Source organism: Vombatus ursinus, unplaced genomic scaffold (assembly GCF_900497805.2).
Source record: "Vombatus ursinus unplaced genomic scaffold, bare-nosed wombat genome assembly UNPS02014798.1, whole genome shotgun sequence".
NCBI lineage: Eukaryota > Metazoa > Chordata > Mammalia > Diprotodontia > Vombatidae > Vombatus > Vombatus ursinus.
The window spans coordinates 3152973-3172552 of record NW_020954576.1 but is presented as its reverse complement, the minus strand read 5'-3'; the positions used below and the strand labels follow the sequence as shown (position 1 = coordinate 3172552).

At 39.1% G+C, this 19580-nt stretch overlaps 1 protein-coding gene across 1 annotated transcript in view; it reads left to right on the top strand.

Moving 5' to 3' along the window:
- LOC114049910 (polypeptide N-acetylgalactosaminyltransferase 2) overlaps positions 1-19580 on the top strand; it is a 250497-nt gene that overhangs the window by 185358 nt on the left and 45559 nt on the right. The window contains exons 4-8 of the mRNA XM_027871358.1: positions 9750-9848; positions 10004-10071; positions 10281-10346; positions 14972-15093; positions 18952-19039. Coding sequence (XP_027727159.1) covers positions 9750-9848; positions 10004-10071; positions 10281-10346; positions 14972-15093; positions 18952-19039 — 443 coding nt within the window. The remainder of the gene's footprint in view (positions 1-9749; positions 9849-10003; positions 10072-10280; positions 10347-14971; positions 15094-18951; positions 19040-19580) is intronic.

Genomic DNA, 19580 nt, shown 5'->3' with positions numbered 1-19580 from the left:
CCCCCCCCCCCCCAAGCTGGCTTCCTTTAAGTCCCAACTAAAATCTCTTCTTTGACTGGAAACTTTACCTAACCCCTCTTAATTCTACTGCCTTCCCTCTGTTACTTATTTCCTATGTATCCTTTAAATTGCTTTCTTTCTATATATTTCTTTGCATATTATCTCCCCAATTGGATTGTAAGCTCCTTGAGGGCAGGGACCTTTGCCATTTTTTTATATCCCCAGTGCTTAGCAGGGTGCCTCGTGCATAATAGGTGCTCAATATCTATTTACTGATTGAAAGGCTGCCTGGCTAAGTTTCTGGAGATGTATCCCTGTAGCTCCACAGTCATGGAGCTATGCGCAACTGCCCCAGAAGCAACCCAGGGCCCCATTAGGTTGAATGTGTGCCTGGGCATATGCCAGGCCATGAAGAGCTTACATATAGCTTGCATTTAATATCGTACTGTAGGAAAGCTCAGCAGTAGGACATGGGATGGGTACTAGATTGGTGATTTCATTAGTATAGAAAACTCCCCAGATGAGGAAACTCTACCTCTACCTATACAAACTAGCCCCTTCTTTGCAACTACCAAAAGCACTGCAAGGTTAAGTGACTTGGATAGGGCCCCACAGCTAGCATATGTCAGAGGTAGGGGTTTGGAACCCTGGCCTTCCTGGCTCCTAGATTTCTGTGTCCACTACAGCAATGGCGTCAAACTCAAATAGAAGGGGGACCACTGGTCCGTATGCTGTGGGCTCACATTAACTTAGAAAAGCCCATTAACATTATCTGTGTCTTATTGTATTTTTATTTATTTTGTTAAATATTTCCCAGTTACATTTCAATCTGGTTCAGGTGGCACTGGGTGTGTTGCTGGACACTTGTATCTGACACCTCTGCATGGCTGCCTCCAGCCAAGCAAAATATTCATTAAAAACAAATCTGCCCGGTCCCTTCCTTTAAAGTAAAACTTGTGAAGGAAATAAGAAATACAGGAAATGGGGTACAGAAATCCATCCTGCCCTACTGGAAAATTGAAGGAGAAGGAGATAAGAGAAGGGGGGGAGAGATAGAAGGGAAGGCAGACTAGGGGAAGGGGTATTTAGAATGCATGCCATCTTGGGGTGGGGGGAGGGGCAAGATGGGGTGAAAATTTGGAACTCAAAATCTTGTGAAAGTAAATGTTGAAAACAAAAAAGTAAATGGAAATTAAAAAAATAAAATAAAAAAGTTGTCTTCAAATAAATAAAAGATCCTTCATTAAGACATCGCCATTAAAATGTGAAAACACTCCCAAAAAAGATGCAGCATCGTGATTTCTGGTGTTTTCAAAGTGCTTTTTTTTTTCCCCCAGTTCCCAGTCAGTCATCAATGGAGTTAAGGAGATAAACTGTGCCTGTTTAAAGTTCATTTTTGTTTTTCTTTCTTCTTTTTAATTTCCTGACCTGGTTTATTTGCTGTCTGAGATTTTGAGATTTTTAATTTCTTAATTAAATTAAGATTGTATCTTAATTTGTCCCAGTAAGGCCAACTGGGCGTGTGTTGACTGGAGAATACTTTTAAGTGCCTTATCATTTCTGGAAACCTGAAATTGGCTCTCAGCACAAGAGACAAGGGAAGTCACAGTTTGCCCCTGCTGCTGCATTATTGGTACAGGCCCTGTGCCCTATATCCCATGGCAGCCATATCTTAGAACACCATACATTGAGAGTTTTACTGTCCCTTGCATTCTCGACAGACACCTGGTCATTAATCAGTTGATTGGCTTTTCCTTCCTATCATCACTAGCCCCTTTCTACACACGGTGGACCCTGTTTCCCAAAAGTATGCTGAATATGATTCAATTATGAGTCCAATGATTAGGGACAGGTGGTAGTAATAATAACTCATATTTCCATGTATAGCACGTAGACGCTTACAAAACTCTTCCCTCACAGCACCCTTTTGAGGTAGGTAGTATCAACATTCTTATTCCATTTTATGGATGAGTAAACTGAGGTTCAGAGAACTTAAATGGCATATCAGATCCATATGCTGCCCAGGATTTAGATATTCTGATTCTAATGTACAGTATGCGCTTCTTGGCATGTTGCCATTATATGTTCTTCAGTTGGTTGTTTGATTGGCCTGTGCAGCTGGATTGTAAGCTCTTTGAGGGCAGGAATATCACTTTCTATTTCTTTTGTATCCTCTCAGTAGCAGGTACTATATTTTTCACATTGTCAGTGCTTAATAAATATTGATTGTGTGTGTTTTATATGATGCTCAGTATACTGGGGCTGCTAAGTGACCAGTCATGGTTATGGATGAGGAGGACTGTTTGAGGACCCACAATAATAATGTTGTGGCATATAAGATTTAAAATCATTAGCAGTGGATCATGTTGACTAGACACTCTCCTGCATGGGATGCCACGCTAGGGATTGTACAGAACAAATTGGATAGACATAGGCTGTAGCTCAAGGAGCCGATCTCAACAGAGACAATTAAACTGAAAAGCCCAGTTCTCTTCATACCTAGCAATAGCCTGGCAATATGAGAGCCTCTGGGAAAGGAGAGAGAGGAGATAGTAGAGAGGAGAAAACCTTTTCTCTTAGACCAAGGATTCTTAACCAAGGGTCGATGGACTGCCCCCAAGAGGTCTGTGGATATAACGGGCCCACTAATTTGTCCTTTTAATATTTTGATAATTTTATTTCAACATAATTGATTTCCTTTGTAACCCTACTTGTATTTTATGCACTTAAAAACATCATTGTCAAATGGGATCCAGACCACCCACGGGGTCTTAGACCATCTCTCAGGTTATTCCTTTAAGCTGGTATTTATGCCTGCTTTCACTTGAAGAGTTCTTAAATTTTCCTGCTGCCATTGCAGTGATGATGCAGAGAAGGTTGAGAGGTGGGTTGCATGGTTGGTAGTGCCACAGTGGCAGCAATAATGTGACTGGACGAAATCATTTCCAGCAAGCCTGGGCCATGCCTGCTTTGACTGAAAAAAGTTTGTGTCTGAAACACTTTGTTCTTCTCTGCCAATAATGAGCTCTGGTTATGCTTTTATACTTTCCTCCTCTCTTTCCTGTGTTCTCCACCCAAAACACACGTGCACGCACACACCACAACAAATCAAAGCTAATTCAGATACAGAGCCATCTCTCAATTAGCATTGGTAATTGGGAAGAAGGCACAGCTTAGGTAATGGAAATCCTCAGATCTCATTTTAGTCATTTGCTGTCGGCCTTTACTCTAAGCCATTTACCATCACTACCAACAAGCAGTGAAATTGAATAATTAAGAATTTCTCCTTCTTTCATTTCTCTTCTATCCTTGGATGGATGTGCACTTGAGCAGTGAAATATAACCAGAAAACTAAAGAGAACCAAAGGGCATGAGCTGGATAAAGCAGCTAGCTAATCAGTCCCCAAATCAAGGAATTGGCTGACAGAGAAAATTATTGGGGGGATGGGGGAAGCAGGGGAAGGAAGAAGGGAAAGGAACTGAAAGAGAGACAATAGATTTGATTAGCATTCATTCGTGTCATGCTGGGTAATGTGTATGGATTTTGGAAGGACACTTTTAGCATCTTGCTTGTTGGGAAAATTTGTCAAAGAGGTAAGATTTCTAGAGGGCCTTTGAGGAATTATTACTGAAGTGTTTAGGAGACCCTTGATAAATCTTAACCTCTACTTCTTTACTACCCAGTCACTCCTGAACCCCTTGAAATCTGTCTCCTGCCTCCACTACTACTGACACAGCTCTCTCTTAAGGTCATTAATAATATCTTTATTGCTGAATTCAGTATCCCCCTTTTTGTCTTCTCCTCAACGTCTTTACTAGATTTGACACTGTGGACCTCTCACAGCCGTATTTTATACCATCATTAGAATCAGAGTGTGATTGGTAAGGAAGAAAACTAAATGGCTGCTGTGTGGACCAGTATTGTGGCCTGTCCCTGTGGATTGACTCCTTCCTTTGCTTCTGTGACACTGCATTCTTCTAGTTCTTTCTCTGAATGACCTTTCTCTGTTTGATCTGTCAATTCCTCTTTCTCCTTTCATTTTTTAGATGTAGGTTGCTCTCAGGTTTCTCTTCTTAGCCCTCTTCTCTTTGCCCTCTCCTGAATATCTCTTCCATAAATTATTCACTCAGTCGGCATTTATTAAGCATTTACTATGTGCCAGGCACCATGCTAGGTGCTGGGGATACAAAAGCCAAAAGGAAGTAGCCTCAGCACTCAAGGAACTTCCATTCTAACTGGAGAGATAATTTATACCTACAAAAACATCAAATGAAGATAATAACCTTGGGGAAGAAGGCACTAGTAGAGGGTGAGGACCAAGAAAGGCCTCCTGCAAGAAGTGGTTTGGGAGCTGAGTCCTCTATTCCCATGATATCAGTTACCATTTCCTTGCAGACATCTCCCAAATCTTTATCTGTCCCTGCCTCTCTCATTCTGTTTGGATATGTTGGCAACACTTCAAGCCAAGCAAAACAAAGCTAGACTTGTTTTCTTTCTCCAAAAGTCTTCCCACACCCTAACTCCTCTATTTCTCTTGATAGCACTTTCATCGTCCCAGTCACTCTTGATTCTTCCTTTCACCATCACTCCATGTATCCAATCACTTGCCACTGTAGAGTACACCTCAGTAGCATCTCTTGAAATCTATTCATTTCCGTTTTTACTGCAACCACCCCAGCGTAGACCTTCCTTCCTTTTCACTTAGACCAGGGGTTCTTTGTACCAGACCCCTTTGGCAGTGTGGTGAAGCCTATGGACCTCTTCTCACAGTAGTAGTTGGGGGGGGGGGGGTTAAAGCATAAAATAAAATACATGGAATTACAAAAGAATCCAATTATATTGAAAATATCATTATAAAAATATTTTTTAAAAAACAAAGTTTATGGATCCCAGATTAAGACTCCTTAATCGTTGTAATAGTTTTCTAACTGGTACTCCTATTTCTTACTCAATCCATCCTTCACATTGCTATTTGTATAATCATTTTAACACACTGTTCTGTTTATATTCAATTCAATTCAAATTAAAATGTATTAAATGCCTGATGTGCTGATATAGAATCATGTCATTTATCCTTTCAGAAGTCTTAAGTGGCTTGCCATTGGCTATCAAATAAAGGATGTACTCCTGATCCTGGCGTTCAGAACCCTTCACTCTAGCCTAAATTTCCAGACATCTCACATTACAACTCTTCATACGATCTACATTCCAGTCTAACTGGCTGCTCTGTTGTATCCTTGAGACACTATCCCTGATTTCTGGAACACTCCGCTTGTTGAAATGCCACCCTTCTTTCAAGGGCTAACTCAGGTGGTCCCTTTTCCATGAAACCTTCCCCACCCTAGGTCCTAATGAAAATCATGACTCCCTCCCTCTTTAAAGTTCTCCTAACACTTTCTTTTTTCATGATTATTTATGTGGATGTCTCTTCTCTACTCCCCCACCTCCACCCCTCATCATTTAAAAATTCCTTGATAGTAGACTTTGTATCTTTAGTTCTTAGTCCAGTGTCTTGTCTATAATAACCGTTTATGGAATGTTTATTAAATTGTGCTGAATTGCTCAAATGTGAAGTCCAAATTCCATAATTAGAAATTCTCTTTTCATATCATTTATTTATGAGAATGATCTGGACATTGAAGTGTTAAAAATAAACATGGCGTAATTGATATTGCCTAGTAACTAGGTACTGGTTTTACCAGGACTCTGAGTACTTTACCCTTTTGGTCACAACTAGAATGGAGATACTAAGTTTATGCACCAGAGCTCAAGCATGGTAGGGAGGGGAGATTTCTTTCTTAGGGTAGACCTCTGGTCTACCAGTCCTCCACTTAACAAGTGCTCCTGTTCCCTCAGCTAGACTCAGGCCACCATCACAAGATCAGATCCTCCACAGGGCCTTGTATTCCATATCTGATATCTCTTTCCATGTCTGCCACTTCTTCCTTCTCTTCCAAACTGAATTTTCCCCATGTACCAGAATTCCTAGGTACAGCTCTGTTAGATATCACTCAGATATCATTGACAAGCAGTCCCTAAACACTGAATTAGGCCAATCATTCTTCTTCCTTTGGCACCAGAGAGCAGAACTGACTATAGGCTTTTGCTACTGCTGACTTCTAATAACCAACAGTTACCATTACAGAAGGCTCAGGTATAAAAGTGGATATGAGCTAGACTCTGGCTTCTGTCAAATTACCAGGATTCATTGTTGCCTCTCCTATTAGACATTCTTTTCCTAGCTACAGAATGATCAAGACTGGTTGTCAGGGATACCTCTGTTTAACTGATAAATGTGCTCATTCTTCAGCCTCTTTTTATCATCATAAAGAAGTTTTCCACAGTCAATGACATTTTTGACTGGATATTAAAGCTTACTGCATGTGTGTGTATGTGTGTGCATGTATGCTCTATTAGCCAAAATAATTTTTAAAAATTAATGTCTAGTTAACTTAATTGTTATGACATGAATGGCCTTCTTCCCCATCCTTTCCTCTCTCCCGTTTAAGTGAAATGACTATTATAATTTACATCTGACAGTGCCTAGCAAAACTGAGTTCACAGTCGTATGCCCAAGTGGCAGATATCGAAGAGGAGACAGATATGTGTTTTGTACATGTATGCTTGTATACATGTGATTCAATACTTTGGAGGCAGCATAATGCAGTGGAAGGAATACTAGATTTGAAGACAGGACAGGGGTTCAAATCCTGTCCTTGCAAACCACTTGTGATCCTGGGCAAATCATTTAATCCCCGTCATTTAATCTCCCTGGACTCCAGTTCTTCCCTTGTAAAATGAGGACTAGATGATCTGTAAGGTACCTTCCAGCTCTAAACCTGTGGTGCTTTGGATGCATTGATTTCATCAAAATAAGTACTCTCTACAGTGGTGCAAGTAGCAGCTCATCTATGTCTCTTGTCCATAGGGAAGTCTTTCCACAAATCCTCCCTAAAAGATCTGTCCAACACACTGAAGAGTTTTTCCCCTAGGTATTGTAATAATTCATACACACACACACACACACACACACACACACACACACACACACACACTCACTCACTCACTCACTCTGAAAGAATACAAAGTGGTAATGCAAGCTCCATGCCTTCTGAACAATGCAGACGGAGTTAGTGCCTCCTGCCTTTCAGTTACCCATCGAAGCTGTGATCCCTGCAGGGAGAGAATGAGAATGAAAGAATATGAGGTTGATTGGGTCAATTTTGTATGCTCTTGGCATGAGAAATACTCCTCTCTTTGTTTTAATTCCAATGCAGATGCCTGAGCCTACATTTTGTAAATCATTCTGTTTAGGGCCCACTTATCTTACCACTTCTCACTGTGTTAAGTGGGGCCTAATTGCGCTGGATATTCCAGCCCCCTCATGATAGGAAGTTCTTATCCTATTAATATCATAGATTGGCTCCTTTTAGATGACTTTTCTTTGGTTAATTGGTTTATAGTTGAACCTTGCAAATTTTTGCTTACTTAATCTACCAGTATGGTGATTCTCACCAAGAAGGCTAGCCTGTGTATTTGCTTTCCAGTAAAGATTTAGAGGCCAGAAGCTGTAATGTGGTACAGTATTCAACTCAGATTGCTTTTTTTTAACCGAGAGTGACTGGTGGTACATTATGCTGCCTTCTCACGATTAATTAAAACCAAGCTACCCACACAACTAAATAAACAGAGGAAACCCATTCTATGATCCTGGCATTTATTGCTTTTTAATTGTGCTGCTTTACTTGCTAATTTACAAAATTTGCTCATCTGAAGGAGATCTCCCAGTCATTAGTGCACATTAGCTGGGGTCTGCTATACATTTTCCTTTACAGTGCACCCATGCATAGAAATTTGCTGGATATTGTCCAAGCACCTGTTTAGAATGACCACTTTTATTCTTTGTGAATTAAATATGTCTTGATCTTGTCTGATTTCAAAAGATAATTCTTATCCCTTTTACCATCTTTTTGTCCCCCACCAACTCTCATTTATTTAAATTGTAGATATCATAATCATAGTATCTTCAAATTATGGGCCAGACATTTGGGGTTGGGAGGGGAAGGGAAGGTAGTGAATTGCATGTGATTAAAAACTGGAGAAGGAAAGGACCCTTTGTAAATTTTTGGTCTCGTGGAAGATTTTTTTTTCCTCCTTAGTACTTTGAGTTGCTACAAACCCCTTGTAAATGCTGGCAGAAGTGTTCACACTGAATGACAGCAAACTATAAGAGAGGTGAATAACTGTTGGTAACCTGCAACAGGCTGCACCCCTCTTTTCACATTAATCAGTGGTTTTCAAATGACTCAGCTGGAAAATTAATTCACTAGGGCAAAAGATTCCCAGTAGTCTTTTCTGGGATCATTTAACTCATCCACTCATGTGGGATTCATCTGTGTGCTCCTCTTCCTGTATTGGCAGTGGAGAGTGGTAGTATTGCCACCATTGATTTTGCCTAATGCTCTCAAAATGCAGTCTGTACGTTTCTTTCCTATAAAAGACTTATCACTAAAAGCAACTCCCTCCTTCCACTTCTCTATTCTCTTTTCCTTAGACTGACTGGGATCATCACCCAGACAGCATCTGATCTTTTCTTTGCACCTAAGAAACTCATTAAGCACCATCCATGGTCTACAAAACCTACTTAGGACAATTGACTTAGATGATTCAAGAAGGAGATTGTACTTGAGGCTGGTGAGATGATTTGCTCTTTTCTTGTTATGTGGCATCTTCTATTGATGAATTTCAAGTACTCCAGCAAATCCCTGATTTCATCAGAATAGGTACTCTTTTCTCTGATGCAAATCACAAGTCTTCCTTGCCTTAGTATTTATGGGTTTTTGAGACTGATAGAAATTCATCACCTTGTAGATAACTTTCTGGTGGTGGACCATTTCTGAATTTAGGTAAGTTGGTACTTGGGTAATAGAAATACACTCCATTGCCAGCCAGTACTTGAAGCCTTGCTAATTGAGAGGACATGCTTGTGCCATTCTGGCATAGATTTTGACAAACCAGGCTCACATCCTTGCTATGGTGGGACATGAAAGCATGTCTACAAAGGAAGGTAAATCTCAGGACTTTTTTTAAACTAAAAACACACCAAGATTGTATTATCTCTCCAAACTATTACACACAAGACCCAAATTCTCTTACTCTACTATTATCCTATGGATGACGATATTAATGATACAACAAACATTTCCACATTTGTTGAGACTGGATTTCTGAATTACCTGGTCCCAGCAGAATTCTGCATCCTCACCTGGGAGGCTTGTTCTTTAGGCTAAGTTCTATTTGGAGATTTGGGTTGAAAGTAACTCCATTGCTTCTAGCAATATTGATTGGAATGTCAAATTTCTATTCATTATTCACCTTCACTTTTCCCACCAAGATTTAGCCTGTATGCCTAGGAATCTGGTCATGGCCTGATGGGAGTAAAGGAAAATCTACATCTTAGTTGGCCAGAGCAGAAATTGTGATCTGTGGTGTGTCTAGTGTCTTCATTTAGAGCCAAATGCCGTATATGATGTTTGTAATGCATAAATGCCTCAAAACAGAAGAAGTCCAACTTTATCAACAGATATTTGTTTTCCTCTTCTACCTTGGAAAAGTTTTATAAAGAAGTTTTGTAAATGTAAAATCCATTAGTAGTCATTCTTCTCAGCTAGATGAACATCTTCCTACCTTTAGGAGATCATTAATATCTTATGGTGTACTGACGATTGTTGCCTCTCTTTATTTTCAGGTGTCAGCGAAAGCAGTGGCGAGTAGACTTACCAGCCACCAGTGTGGTAATCACTTTCCACAATGAAGCCAGGTCGGCCTTGCTGAGGACCGTAGTCAGGTGAGGCAGTCCAATCCATTGTCCTATATGATGCTTTCAAAAGGCAATGTGTGACTGATAGTTGTTGGTTGGGATTGGGGATGGAAGAGTAAATTCAGAACCAATAAATTCCATACCCATGGAAGACCATGTAATATTTTTCCTTCCCTCTTCAGTGTGCTTAAGAAAAGTCCCCCCAATCTCATAAAAGAAATCATATTGGTAGATGACTACAGTAATGATCGTAAGTACTATGACTATTTTTTTTTCCCTTGCTGTATAATGAATAGTGAAATAGTCAAAAGGGAGGGCAGTGGGTCGGGGATGTGACTGTATGATGTACAGACTGTTCAGCAGCCCTTAGATAATCAAGAGTTGATTATACTTACAATAAAACACATCTTTATAAAGCTCAGTTTCAGAATCTCTTGGGTTTTTTTTTTCCCTTTTCAGCTGAGGATGGTGCTCTCTTGGGGAAGATTGAGAAAGTGCGGGTTCTTAGAAATGATCGGCGAGAAGGTAGATTGTTTACTGACTTATTTTTCTAAACAGCCTGATCATTTTAACAGGACTTTGTTTTGCCAACAAAGTGTAATTGTGTCTATATTTTTAGTTATTATTGAACTCAACATATTTTAGCTTAATGAAAAGAAAAATGACCATATCTTGGCTTCCTGTGTCTGATCTGTGTATGTGTATAGCACTCAAAACTGTTTTCAAATCAGGTAAATACATGAAAAGCTTAATCCATTGCATAGTAAAACCTCATTCTTTTTTAAAAATAATTTATTTTTAGTTTTCCACATTCACTTCTGTAAGATTTTGAGTTTTAAATTTTCTCCCCCTCCATTTCCCCCCCTCCCCCAGACAGCATGCAATCTGATATAGGCTCTATTTATAAGCATATTTTCCCATTAGTTATGATGTAAAGAACAATTAGAAGCAATGGGAGGAACCACAAGAATGAAGCAAAAAACAAAATGACAAAGGAAAAGGAGAGCAAAGAGTAGATTCCATCTGCATTCAGACTCCATAGTTCTTTCTCTGGTTGTGGATAGCATTTTCCATCATGAGTCTTTTGCTGAGAAGAGAAAAATCTATCAAAGTCAGTCATCACACAGTGTGGCCGTTACCGTGTACAATGTTCTCCTGGTTCTTCTCATTTCACTCAGCATCAGTTCATGTAAGTCTTTCCAGGTTTTTTTGAAGTCTGCCTGCTCATCATTTCTTATGGTACAATATTATTCCATTACATTCATATATCACAACTTGTTCAGCCATTCCCCAATTAACGGGTATCCTCTCAATTTCCAATTCTTGGCCACCACAAAAAGAGCTACTATAAATATTTTTGTACATGTGGGTCCTTTTCTTGTTTTTATGATCTCTTTGGGATACAGACCTAGAAGTAGTATTGTTGGGCGAAAGGGTATGCACAGTTTTGTAGCCCTTTGGGCATAGTTCCAAATTGCATTCTATAATGGCTGGATCAGTTCACAACTCCACCAACAATGCACTAGTGTTCCAGTTTTCCCACATCTTCTCCAACATTTATCATTTTCCTGTTTTGTCATGTTAGTCAATCTGATAGGTGTGATGTGGTACCTCAGAGTTCTTTTGATTTGGATTTCTCTGATCAGTAGTGATTTAGAGTATTTTTTTCATATGGCTATAGAGAGCTTTAATTTCTTTCTCTGAAAACTGCTTATTCATATCCTTTGACCATTTATCAATTGGGAAATGACTTATATTCTTATAAATTCTACTCAGTTCTTTATATATTTTAAAAATGAGACCTTTATCAAAGACGCTGGCTGTAAAAATTGTTTCCCAGCTTTCTGCTTCCCTTCTAATCTTGGTTGCGTTGTTTGTGCAAAAACTTTTTAAATTTAATGTAATCTCTTGTTTGGTCGTAAATTCTTCCCTTCTCCATAGATCTGAAAAGTAAACTATTCCTTGCTCTCCTAGTTTGCTTATGGTATCAGTCTTTATATCTAAATCATGTACCCATTTTGACTTTATCTTGATATAGGGTATAAGATGTTGGTTTATGCCTAGTTTCTGCCATACTATTTTTCAGTTTTCCCAGCAGTTTTTGTCAAATAATGAGTTCTTATCCCAGAAGCTGGAGTCCTTGGATTTATCAAATAGTAGATTACTATAGTCATTGACGGTCGTGTCTTGCATACCTAGCCTGTGCCACTAATCCACCACTGTATTTCTTAGCCAGTACCAAGTAGTTTTGATGATTGCTTTATAATGCAGTTTAAGATCTGGTACAGGTATACCACCTTCCCTTGCATTTCTTTTCATTTGTTCCCTTGATATTCTGGACCATTTGTTCTTTCAGATGAATTTTGTTACTGATTTTTTTCTAGCTCCATAAAATAATTTTTTGGTAGTTTGATTGGTATGGCACTGAAAACCTCACTCTTAATTATGACAACAATTCTATTTGGATTCTACCTTTTCTCCTTTGGAAAATTGTCCTCTCATCATCTATGAAGCCTTGATTAGTCAGCAGTCCCTCAGGTATTAGAATTTAGATGAAAAGACTCAAGATTTAGAAATGGCAAATCTAATGACTTCTTGCTTCAAGCATCTGATTTTTATTTATAAATGGCGTTTGAATTTGACAGCTAGGTGAAAGTGACGCATCTGAAGAAAGAAAAGTACATTCCCATTTGCTTGCTTTTTCAGTTTTACAAATTCCTGCCTTATGAGCTGCTGTCAGTCTTCCCTGTGTGGTAGTTAGGATCATTGAACATTCTTTATTGACAGCCATAAGCAAGATTTTTCCAAAGGCAGGAGTAAAACATGGAAACATCCAAAGAAGAAGCTTAAAATACTGTGCAATTAACATCCAGTCAGCTGTTCATCTCTCAGAGCTGCTTGGGAGCTTGATGATTGGATACCTTGTTCATTCACAGTTTGGAGAAATTTTTTAGCTATCGAGTTGTTTTTTTTATGGAAGACTGTTCAATACAAAGATGACAGAGCTAAGATTTTTTTTTTTCCCCTGGAGTCGTGATGAGTTTGCCTTGATTCATTCTGTATATGGTCTGTTTTCTGTTCCCCCCTGGGGCAATAGTACCCATTTGCAAGATAACCAGTTCGGATTAGAGGTCAAAGCTGTGGCCAGGGAAGAAATTTTTTTCCCCTACCATGTGACACTGAACTAGTCTATAAATGGAATGAATCGATTTCATGGCCTTCGTTAATTCTACTTCCTAATAAATCCTGTTGGTTTGAAAAGTACATATTATAGTCAATGCCTCAAATCTGGCCCTTCCTCTTTGAAACCTTCTGAAGCTTCAAACAAATCAGAATTTTATGACTGGATGCCCCATTTTCATGTTCAAACAACCTAGACAAAAGATAGCGTACTTTACATTTTTTTATTATCTACTAAAGCTGAGACATATTTTCCTATCTTACTACTGCCCACTATAAGGGAGTAAAGTGGTAACAATTGTTATTTTTAAGCACTGATAATTTAATATTAGTAACAAAATTAATAGCCACTCTTTTCAGTGAGTGCTATTGGGGTAAAATATTTAGAAATTAAAAGATTGCTTTTAAGGCAGGGATTCTTAACATTTTTAGTGTCAAAGACCTCTGTGACAGTGGACCTTATGGTCTTCTTCTCAGAATAACGTTTTTTAAAGGAATAAATTAAACCATATAGGATTGCAGAGAAAACCAATTATATTGAAATACAGTTGCCACATTATTTAAAAAACAAATTCATGGATGCCAGGTTAAGAACCGCTGTCTTAATGTGTAAATTTGTTCACAGTTTGATGAGTTGGCATAATTCAAATGGGGAGAGCCCCTGTCAACACAAAGAGAATCAGATTCTGCTCAAGACCTGTAAAATACATATAAAATGCTCAGCATTTGTGTGTGTGACCAGGTAATTCAGTGGGTTTGAGTTTGGTGTTACTGAGACAGAGGTCATGAACTTAACCCTCAGGTGGAGCCAACCACCTTCCCTTTGTTTCGTCACCAAAGACTATATCACTTACCAAGGTGTGCCTCATTCACAAGGTGGGCCAACTAAGCATCAAAGAAAATGCATATTCTCCTCCTGAGGGGGGAAAAAACCCTTAAAATATGTCCTGCCCTTTCTGATAGTAAATCAGTAGCAGTATTTTTATATACAAAGGACAGTATGTGCACTAGAAATCCATTGTGACTGTGGGGTCAGGGAACAATTACAGTCGTTTTGAAGGAAATGATTGTAATAGTCAGAGAGAAATACTCTATAACAGTGGTGTCAAACTCAAATAGAAACAGGAGCCACTAATCCATACGTAAAGATCCCTGAGGGCTGCCTATTGACTTAGTTTTAACATGTAATATACTGCTATCCATGTTTTATTGTATTTTTATTTATTTTGGTAAATATTTTCCAATTACATTTTAATTGGGTTCCTGCCTTACTCTGTAGCGTTGTAGGCTTCATGCAGTGGGCCATGTGTCTGACACTTCTGCTTCACATTGCAGTTTGCAGTTACATGATTTGACCCACAACATAATTGATTTTGTGTTATGACAAAGGGGCCTTATAACTGAATCTTAATGTGTGAATACATATACCTACATACATATATCGTATCATGTATATACATGCCATGTGATATGTATGTATAAGCTGATATATGTTAAATCTTAGAAGAACAGAAAAATTTGCAATTTCTATTACTAAATTAGCACTATGAAAGATCAGCAGCTATTGACACTTCAAGAGTATAGATAACAAGTCTCCGAGCCCAGTTAATGAGCAAACCCTGTCTGTTTGCTCTTTGCAAGAGAGTTTTTTTAAAATTATTGTTTCTGTTGATGTATCCATCAGCCTTTAATCATGTGACAGCCTTTCTCAGAAGACAGTTGTTCTCTCTGTAGGTTCTTTACCTTAAAAAAAAAAAGCTACAAACAGTCTGCTGTTTTGATGACCACAGGGTGGTATTGATCCTTTCAGCCTGACACAGAATGTGAAACCTCCAGCCCTGCAAGTGGGCTGTAAAGGTTTTGTGGGGGGAAATGCATAAATGGTGTCTGCTAGCGTACATTACTTTTGTTGTTTTTCACAGAGAATATAGATTCCTTCCCCTGACAAGCTTCTGAACTCTCCCCCGCAGGCTTGATGCGCTCTCGGGTCCGAGGGGCAGATGCAGCCCAGGCTAAAGTCCTGACGTTCTTGGACAGTCATTGTGAATGCAATGAGCATTGGCTGGAGCCCCTCCTGGAGAGGGTAGCAGAGGTGAGTGAAGAAGACCCCTAAGGCACAAAGGCTTGGAGGGCCACTCGGGTCATGATGCTTGTTTATGTTGGGTGAAATGAGGCAAGAAATATCTTTGGTGGCATTCATTTACTATTGCATTAAACCAAATGAAAAAAACAGTCTAGCTGGGGAAAGGAAAGGTCAGAACTCTCACCTGTTGGGATCGAGGCCTGGGTCAGAGCCTCCATTTTATGTAGAGCAGTCCTGTTCTACTGGGGGGCTCTCTTTTATTTACCTGAAGTTTTAAGGTGAACTGTGGAGTAGTCTGTTAGGGAAGAAGTCAAGGCCTTCATTTACCCTCAGGGAAAGGCTGTGGCTAGAAGGAGCATTTATGAGTATTTCAGGTAAGAAAGAGATCTTGACAATAACCTCTACCATCGAAGTACATTCTTCAGTCCACGAGGGCTCCATTTCCTACCATACCCCTTCTTGATTTCTTGTTGTTGTTTTAGTCATGTTCCACTCTTCATGACCTCACAGACCGTAGCCAGTGCCAATACTGTCCCTGGGATTTTGTTGGCAAAGATATTAGAGTGGTTTGCCATTTCCTTCTCCAGTGCATCACCTTTTGTTGGAACTGTCCACTGTGACCTGTCCATCTTGGGTAACCATACCTGGCGTAGCTCATGGTTTTATTGGGTTGTGTAAGCCCATGCACGACAAAGCAGTGATCCGGGAGGGGTCCTTCTTCACTAGAAGCACCCAAGACAGATTCAAGGAGAAAGGAGTGGGGTCTAGTTGGGTCCGCCACCCTTCAATAGGTCACCTGCTGATTTACATTATGTGTGCTCTAGGTCTTATAGCAGCGATGTCAGACTTAAGTAGAAGCCGCTAATCTGTATGTAAGGATCCCTAAAGGACAAGAACAAGTTTAGTTTTAAAATCTGTATTTCAATGTATTTTTGTTTATTTTGTTAGCTGTTTCCCATTTACACTTTCATGTGGTTTGGGATGCATTCAGGATTGGTGTGGCCCACATGTAGCCCCTGGGCCATGAGTGTAACACCTCTGTCTTACAGCAACTAACTGTGTTACTCTTTGTCATCTTCTCATTTCTCTTTCTGTCATGCTTGCCATTCTGCTTAATTCCTCATTCACCACAAACACTTGACAAGAAATTTGCCATGGATTAATGAAAAGAAAAAGGATACTGTAAAAGTACAAAAATAGAGTTAGTTTGTCTCTGGGTAACTAAGGAAAGCATTGGCAGGGGATCAGAGGGTCGTGACATGAGTAGAATGTCAATCACTACTCTAGCTCAGCAACTAAAATTATAACCAGGGTTCTCCTGGGCATAGTGACATGGAATTCTCCTTGCCAAAACATGAAATTCTCCCTGTCCTCCAAACATTAAACAAGTGGCACAGGTGATCAGAATGTCAGGTGATTAAGATGTTAATGTTAACAAATTCACATTTTATCCAAAGTAATGAGTAATTGACTTAATTGAATGGTGGCTTTAAGATTGAAGTAGATTTCACTCTTCTAATAAGGGAACCACTTGGCCTCACTTCTCTGCCTTAAGACTCTGAACAAAGGCTTGGTGGCCACTCATGGGCCATGTTGTATAGGGGACTAGATCACTGAAGGCCATTCCGACTCTGCAAATCTGTGAAGACACTTAGGACAGTTCTAGTGTACTAGCAAATCATTCTGCCTATTCAACTTTTGATGATTAGTTTTCTTTCTGGCTTCTAACTCCATGGAACTTCCTATGATGCTAATCCTGTGTTTTTCATCTGACTTCCAAAAGAAATAACCATATGATATTGACACTACGGTCTAATTCTAAAGGTTGTACAGTAGACAGAGCCCTAGACCTAGAATTAGGAAAACCCAAGTTCAAATCTTGCCTTAGACAATCACTAGCTGTGTGACCCTGGGCAAGTCACTTAACCTCTGTCTGCCTCGATTTTCCCATCCATAAAATAGGGATAATAATAACAGTATTTCTGTAGCACTTTAATAATTATCTCATTTTATACTTAAAATAACCCTGGGAGGCAGTTGCTATTATTATTTCCATTTTGCACATAAGGAAACTGAGGCTGATAGATTGAGAGACTCGCCCAGAGTGGCACAGCTAGCAGGTACTTTTCCTGACTCCAAATCTAGCTGCCTAATAAGGCCTAACTCCCAGGGTTGTTGTGAAGATAAAATGAGATAATATTTGTAAAGCACTTTGCCCACCATAAAGCACTATATAAATGCAAGTTATTATTATTATTTTTACTGTTATTATTATCATCATCATTATTAGCTTTGCTCTGGGGGAATCTTTTCTTTGTGGTATAGTTAGTTTACTGGAGAAGTTAGTGATTTACATGAACAGTTGCCTGAATAAACAGAAGTCGCTAATAGATCATCAGAGGCTACAAGGAAAAATATTTTGTCTGCTCCAGCCCTTGGGATTCTGTCCTCTCCGTCTTAGGAATTTAGATCATGACAGGCCTTAATCATAATTTTAGAAAGTGCCCCTTATGCATCAATGTGTGTTGGACTCTAGATGGCTGTCTATAATGCCTCCCCCTAGTCCTCTTATGAAGAAGAATGATCAAGTAAGTGGCTCTAGTCTCTGATAATAGCTAGATAGAACATAGGTCAGTCTTTGCAGTCTGCAAAATTTTTACCACCAAAACCTATAAACTTAAAAAATTGACTTTTAAGTTGTCCCCAAATTCAGTGAAGTATTTTTAAAGTTCCAACTGATGACTTGTGTTTTTCTCTTTATATTCCATACATACATGCATGCATACATGCATGTAAAATGTATGTGAGTGGTATTCCTATAGAACTTAAACACTTTCTTACTCTTTGCAATCCATCATTCCATGATTCTTTTCCTCTCTCTATCTCCCCACCTCCTACATGACTTAATTTCTTTCTTGAAAGTGTCTACCTTTGAGACAGTTCTGAAGAGTCCAAGCCCTGTTTGCTACACTACCAAGTCCTTGCTTGGTATTACCAAGCATTCCTTATTAATTTGTTTGACCAAGTCCTTTATCATCCTGGCTAACAAAATGGTCCTTCAATTAATTGCTCTAGAGAGAAAATTAACTTTTTGTTGTCCTTCCAAGCTAAGCAGAGTCTAACTGTTTCATGTTTGCAATCAATGTCAGTTTAACGTCAAAATTTGGAAAGGTCAGCAATTAAAAGTCATTATGAACTCTTATCAAGAAAATGACAGCAGGAGTATGTGAAACGACTAAGAAAATATTTTCATAAAATCCTGGGAAGACAGGCTGCCTTGTTCATTTTCTGTCACTGCCACTTATCGCTTTTCATATCACAGATGTGTCCATGGAAGTTTATTCTTCGCATGGCTGCATCTCTGTGCCGCCTGTGTGTCCATATCAGATTTTAAGTCCAAGGAGTAGTGTCCCTGCTTCTGTTTCATATCAGCTAACACATTGTTGAATTGAATTAATTCAGGTTGAGCCTAAATTCTGTCAAAATGAAATCTACTTTCTGATGATAATTTAGACATTTTGGAAAGCTCCATTAATTTATGTCACTAGGAAAGGTATCTGGAAAGATCTCCCAGTCCAGCCCTCTGCCTTCAGGCAGGTGAATGTCTGAGTCATCCAGGATAGATTATTTTTTTTTATTTTCAATGAATTATTATCAGTATGGTATTCAAATTGTAATGAATAACATAAATGTGAGGGAGACAAGGAATGGGCGTTTAATGTGTATACACCAAAAAGGCTTGGCAGATAATGGATCTGTTGATTTGCCTTGTTTCTGTGTAACATTAATAATGCTTTTCTCTGTGTTGTGTTTTGAATAACTTATTTACTTGTGGTTTTTTTCCCCCAAATCCAATATTTATTTTAGGACAAGACCCGGGTTGTGTCACCTATCATTGATGTCATTAATATGGATAACTTTCAGTACGTGGGGGCTTCAGCTGATTTAAAAGGCGGTATGTGTCTGTAATATGAAGTAATGTTTAATCTGAATCTATTTTGACCCATGTCAATTTAATTCTATCCCATTGTTGTCATTAATTCCATAATCAGTTCTTTAGTGTCTGCTATGTGCCAGGCACTGGGAATACAAAGGCAAAAAACAAAATAATTCTTACCTTCAGAGAGCTTACATTCTATAGGAGGTGAGGGTGTCAGCTCACACTGATAAATCAACATAAGGTAAATACAAAATAATCAGGATGGAGGGAGGTGAGAGAGAACGTCAGGAAAAGCCTCAGACAGAAGGCAGCCCTTGGGCATAGCCTTGAAGGGAACTATAGTAGATAGAGGTGAGACATAAGAAACAACTTGTTCAGACTCATGGAGACAGCAGATGGAATGTCATATATAAGGAATTGCAAGTGGCCCATTTTGGCTTGTACATGATGGGGAATAATTGAAATCAGCTCGGAAAAAATGTTGGATCCAGATGGCAAAGGGCTTTCAGTCCCAACCAGAAGAGTTTCTATTTAATTCTAGAAACATTAAGGAGCC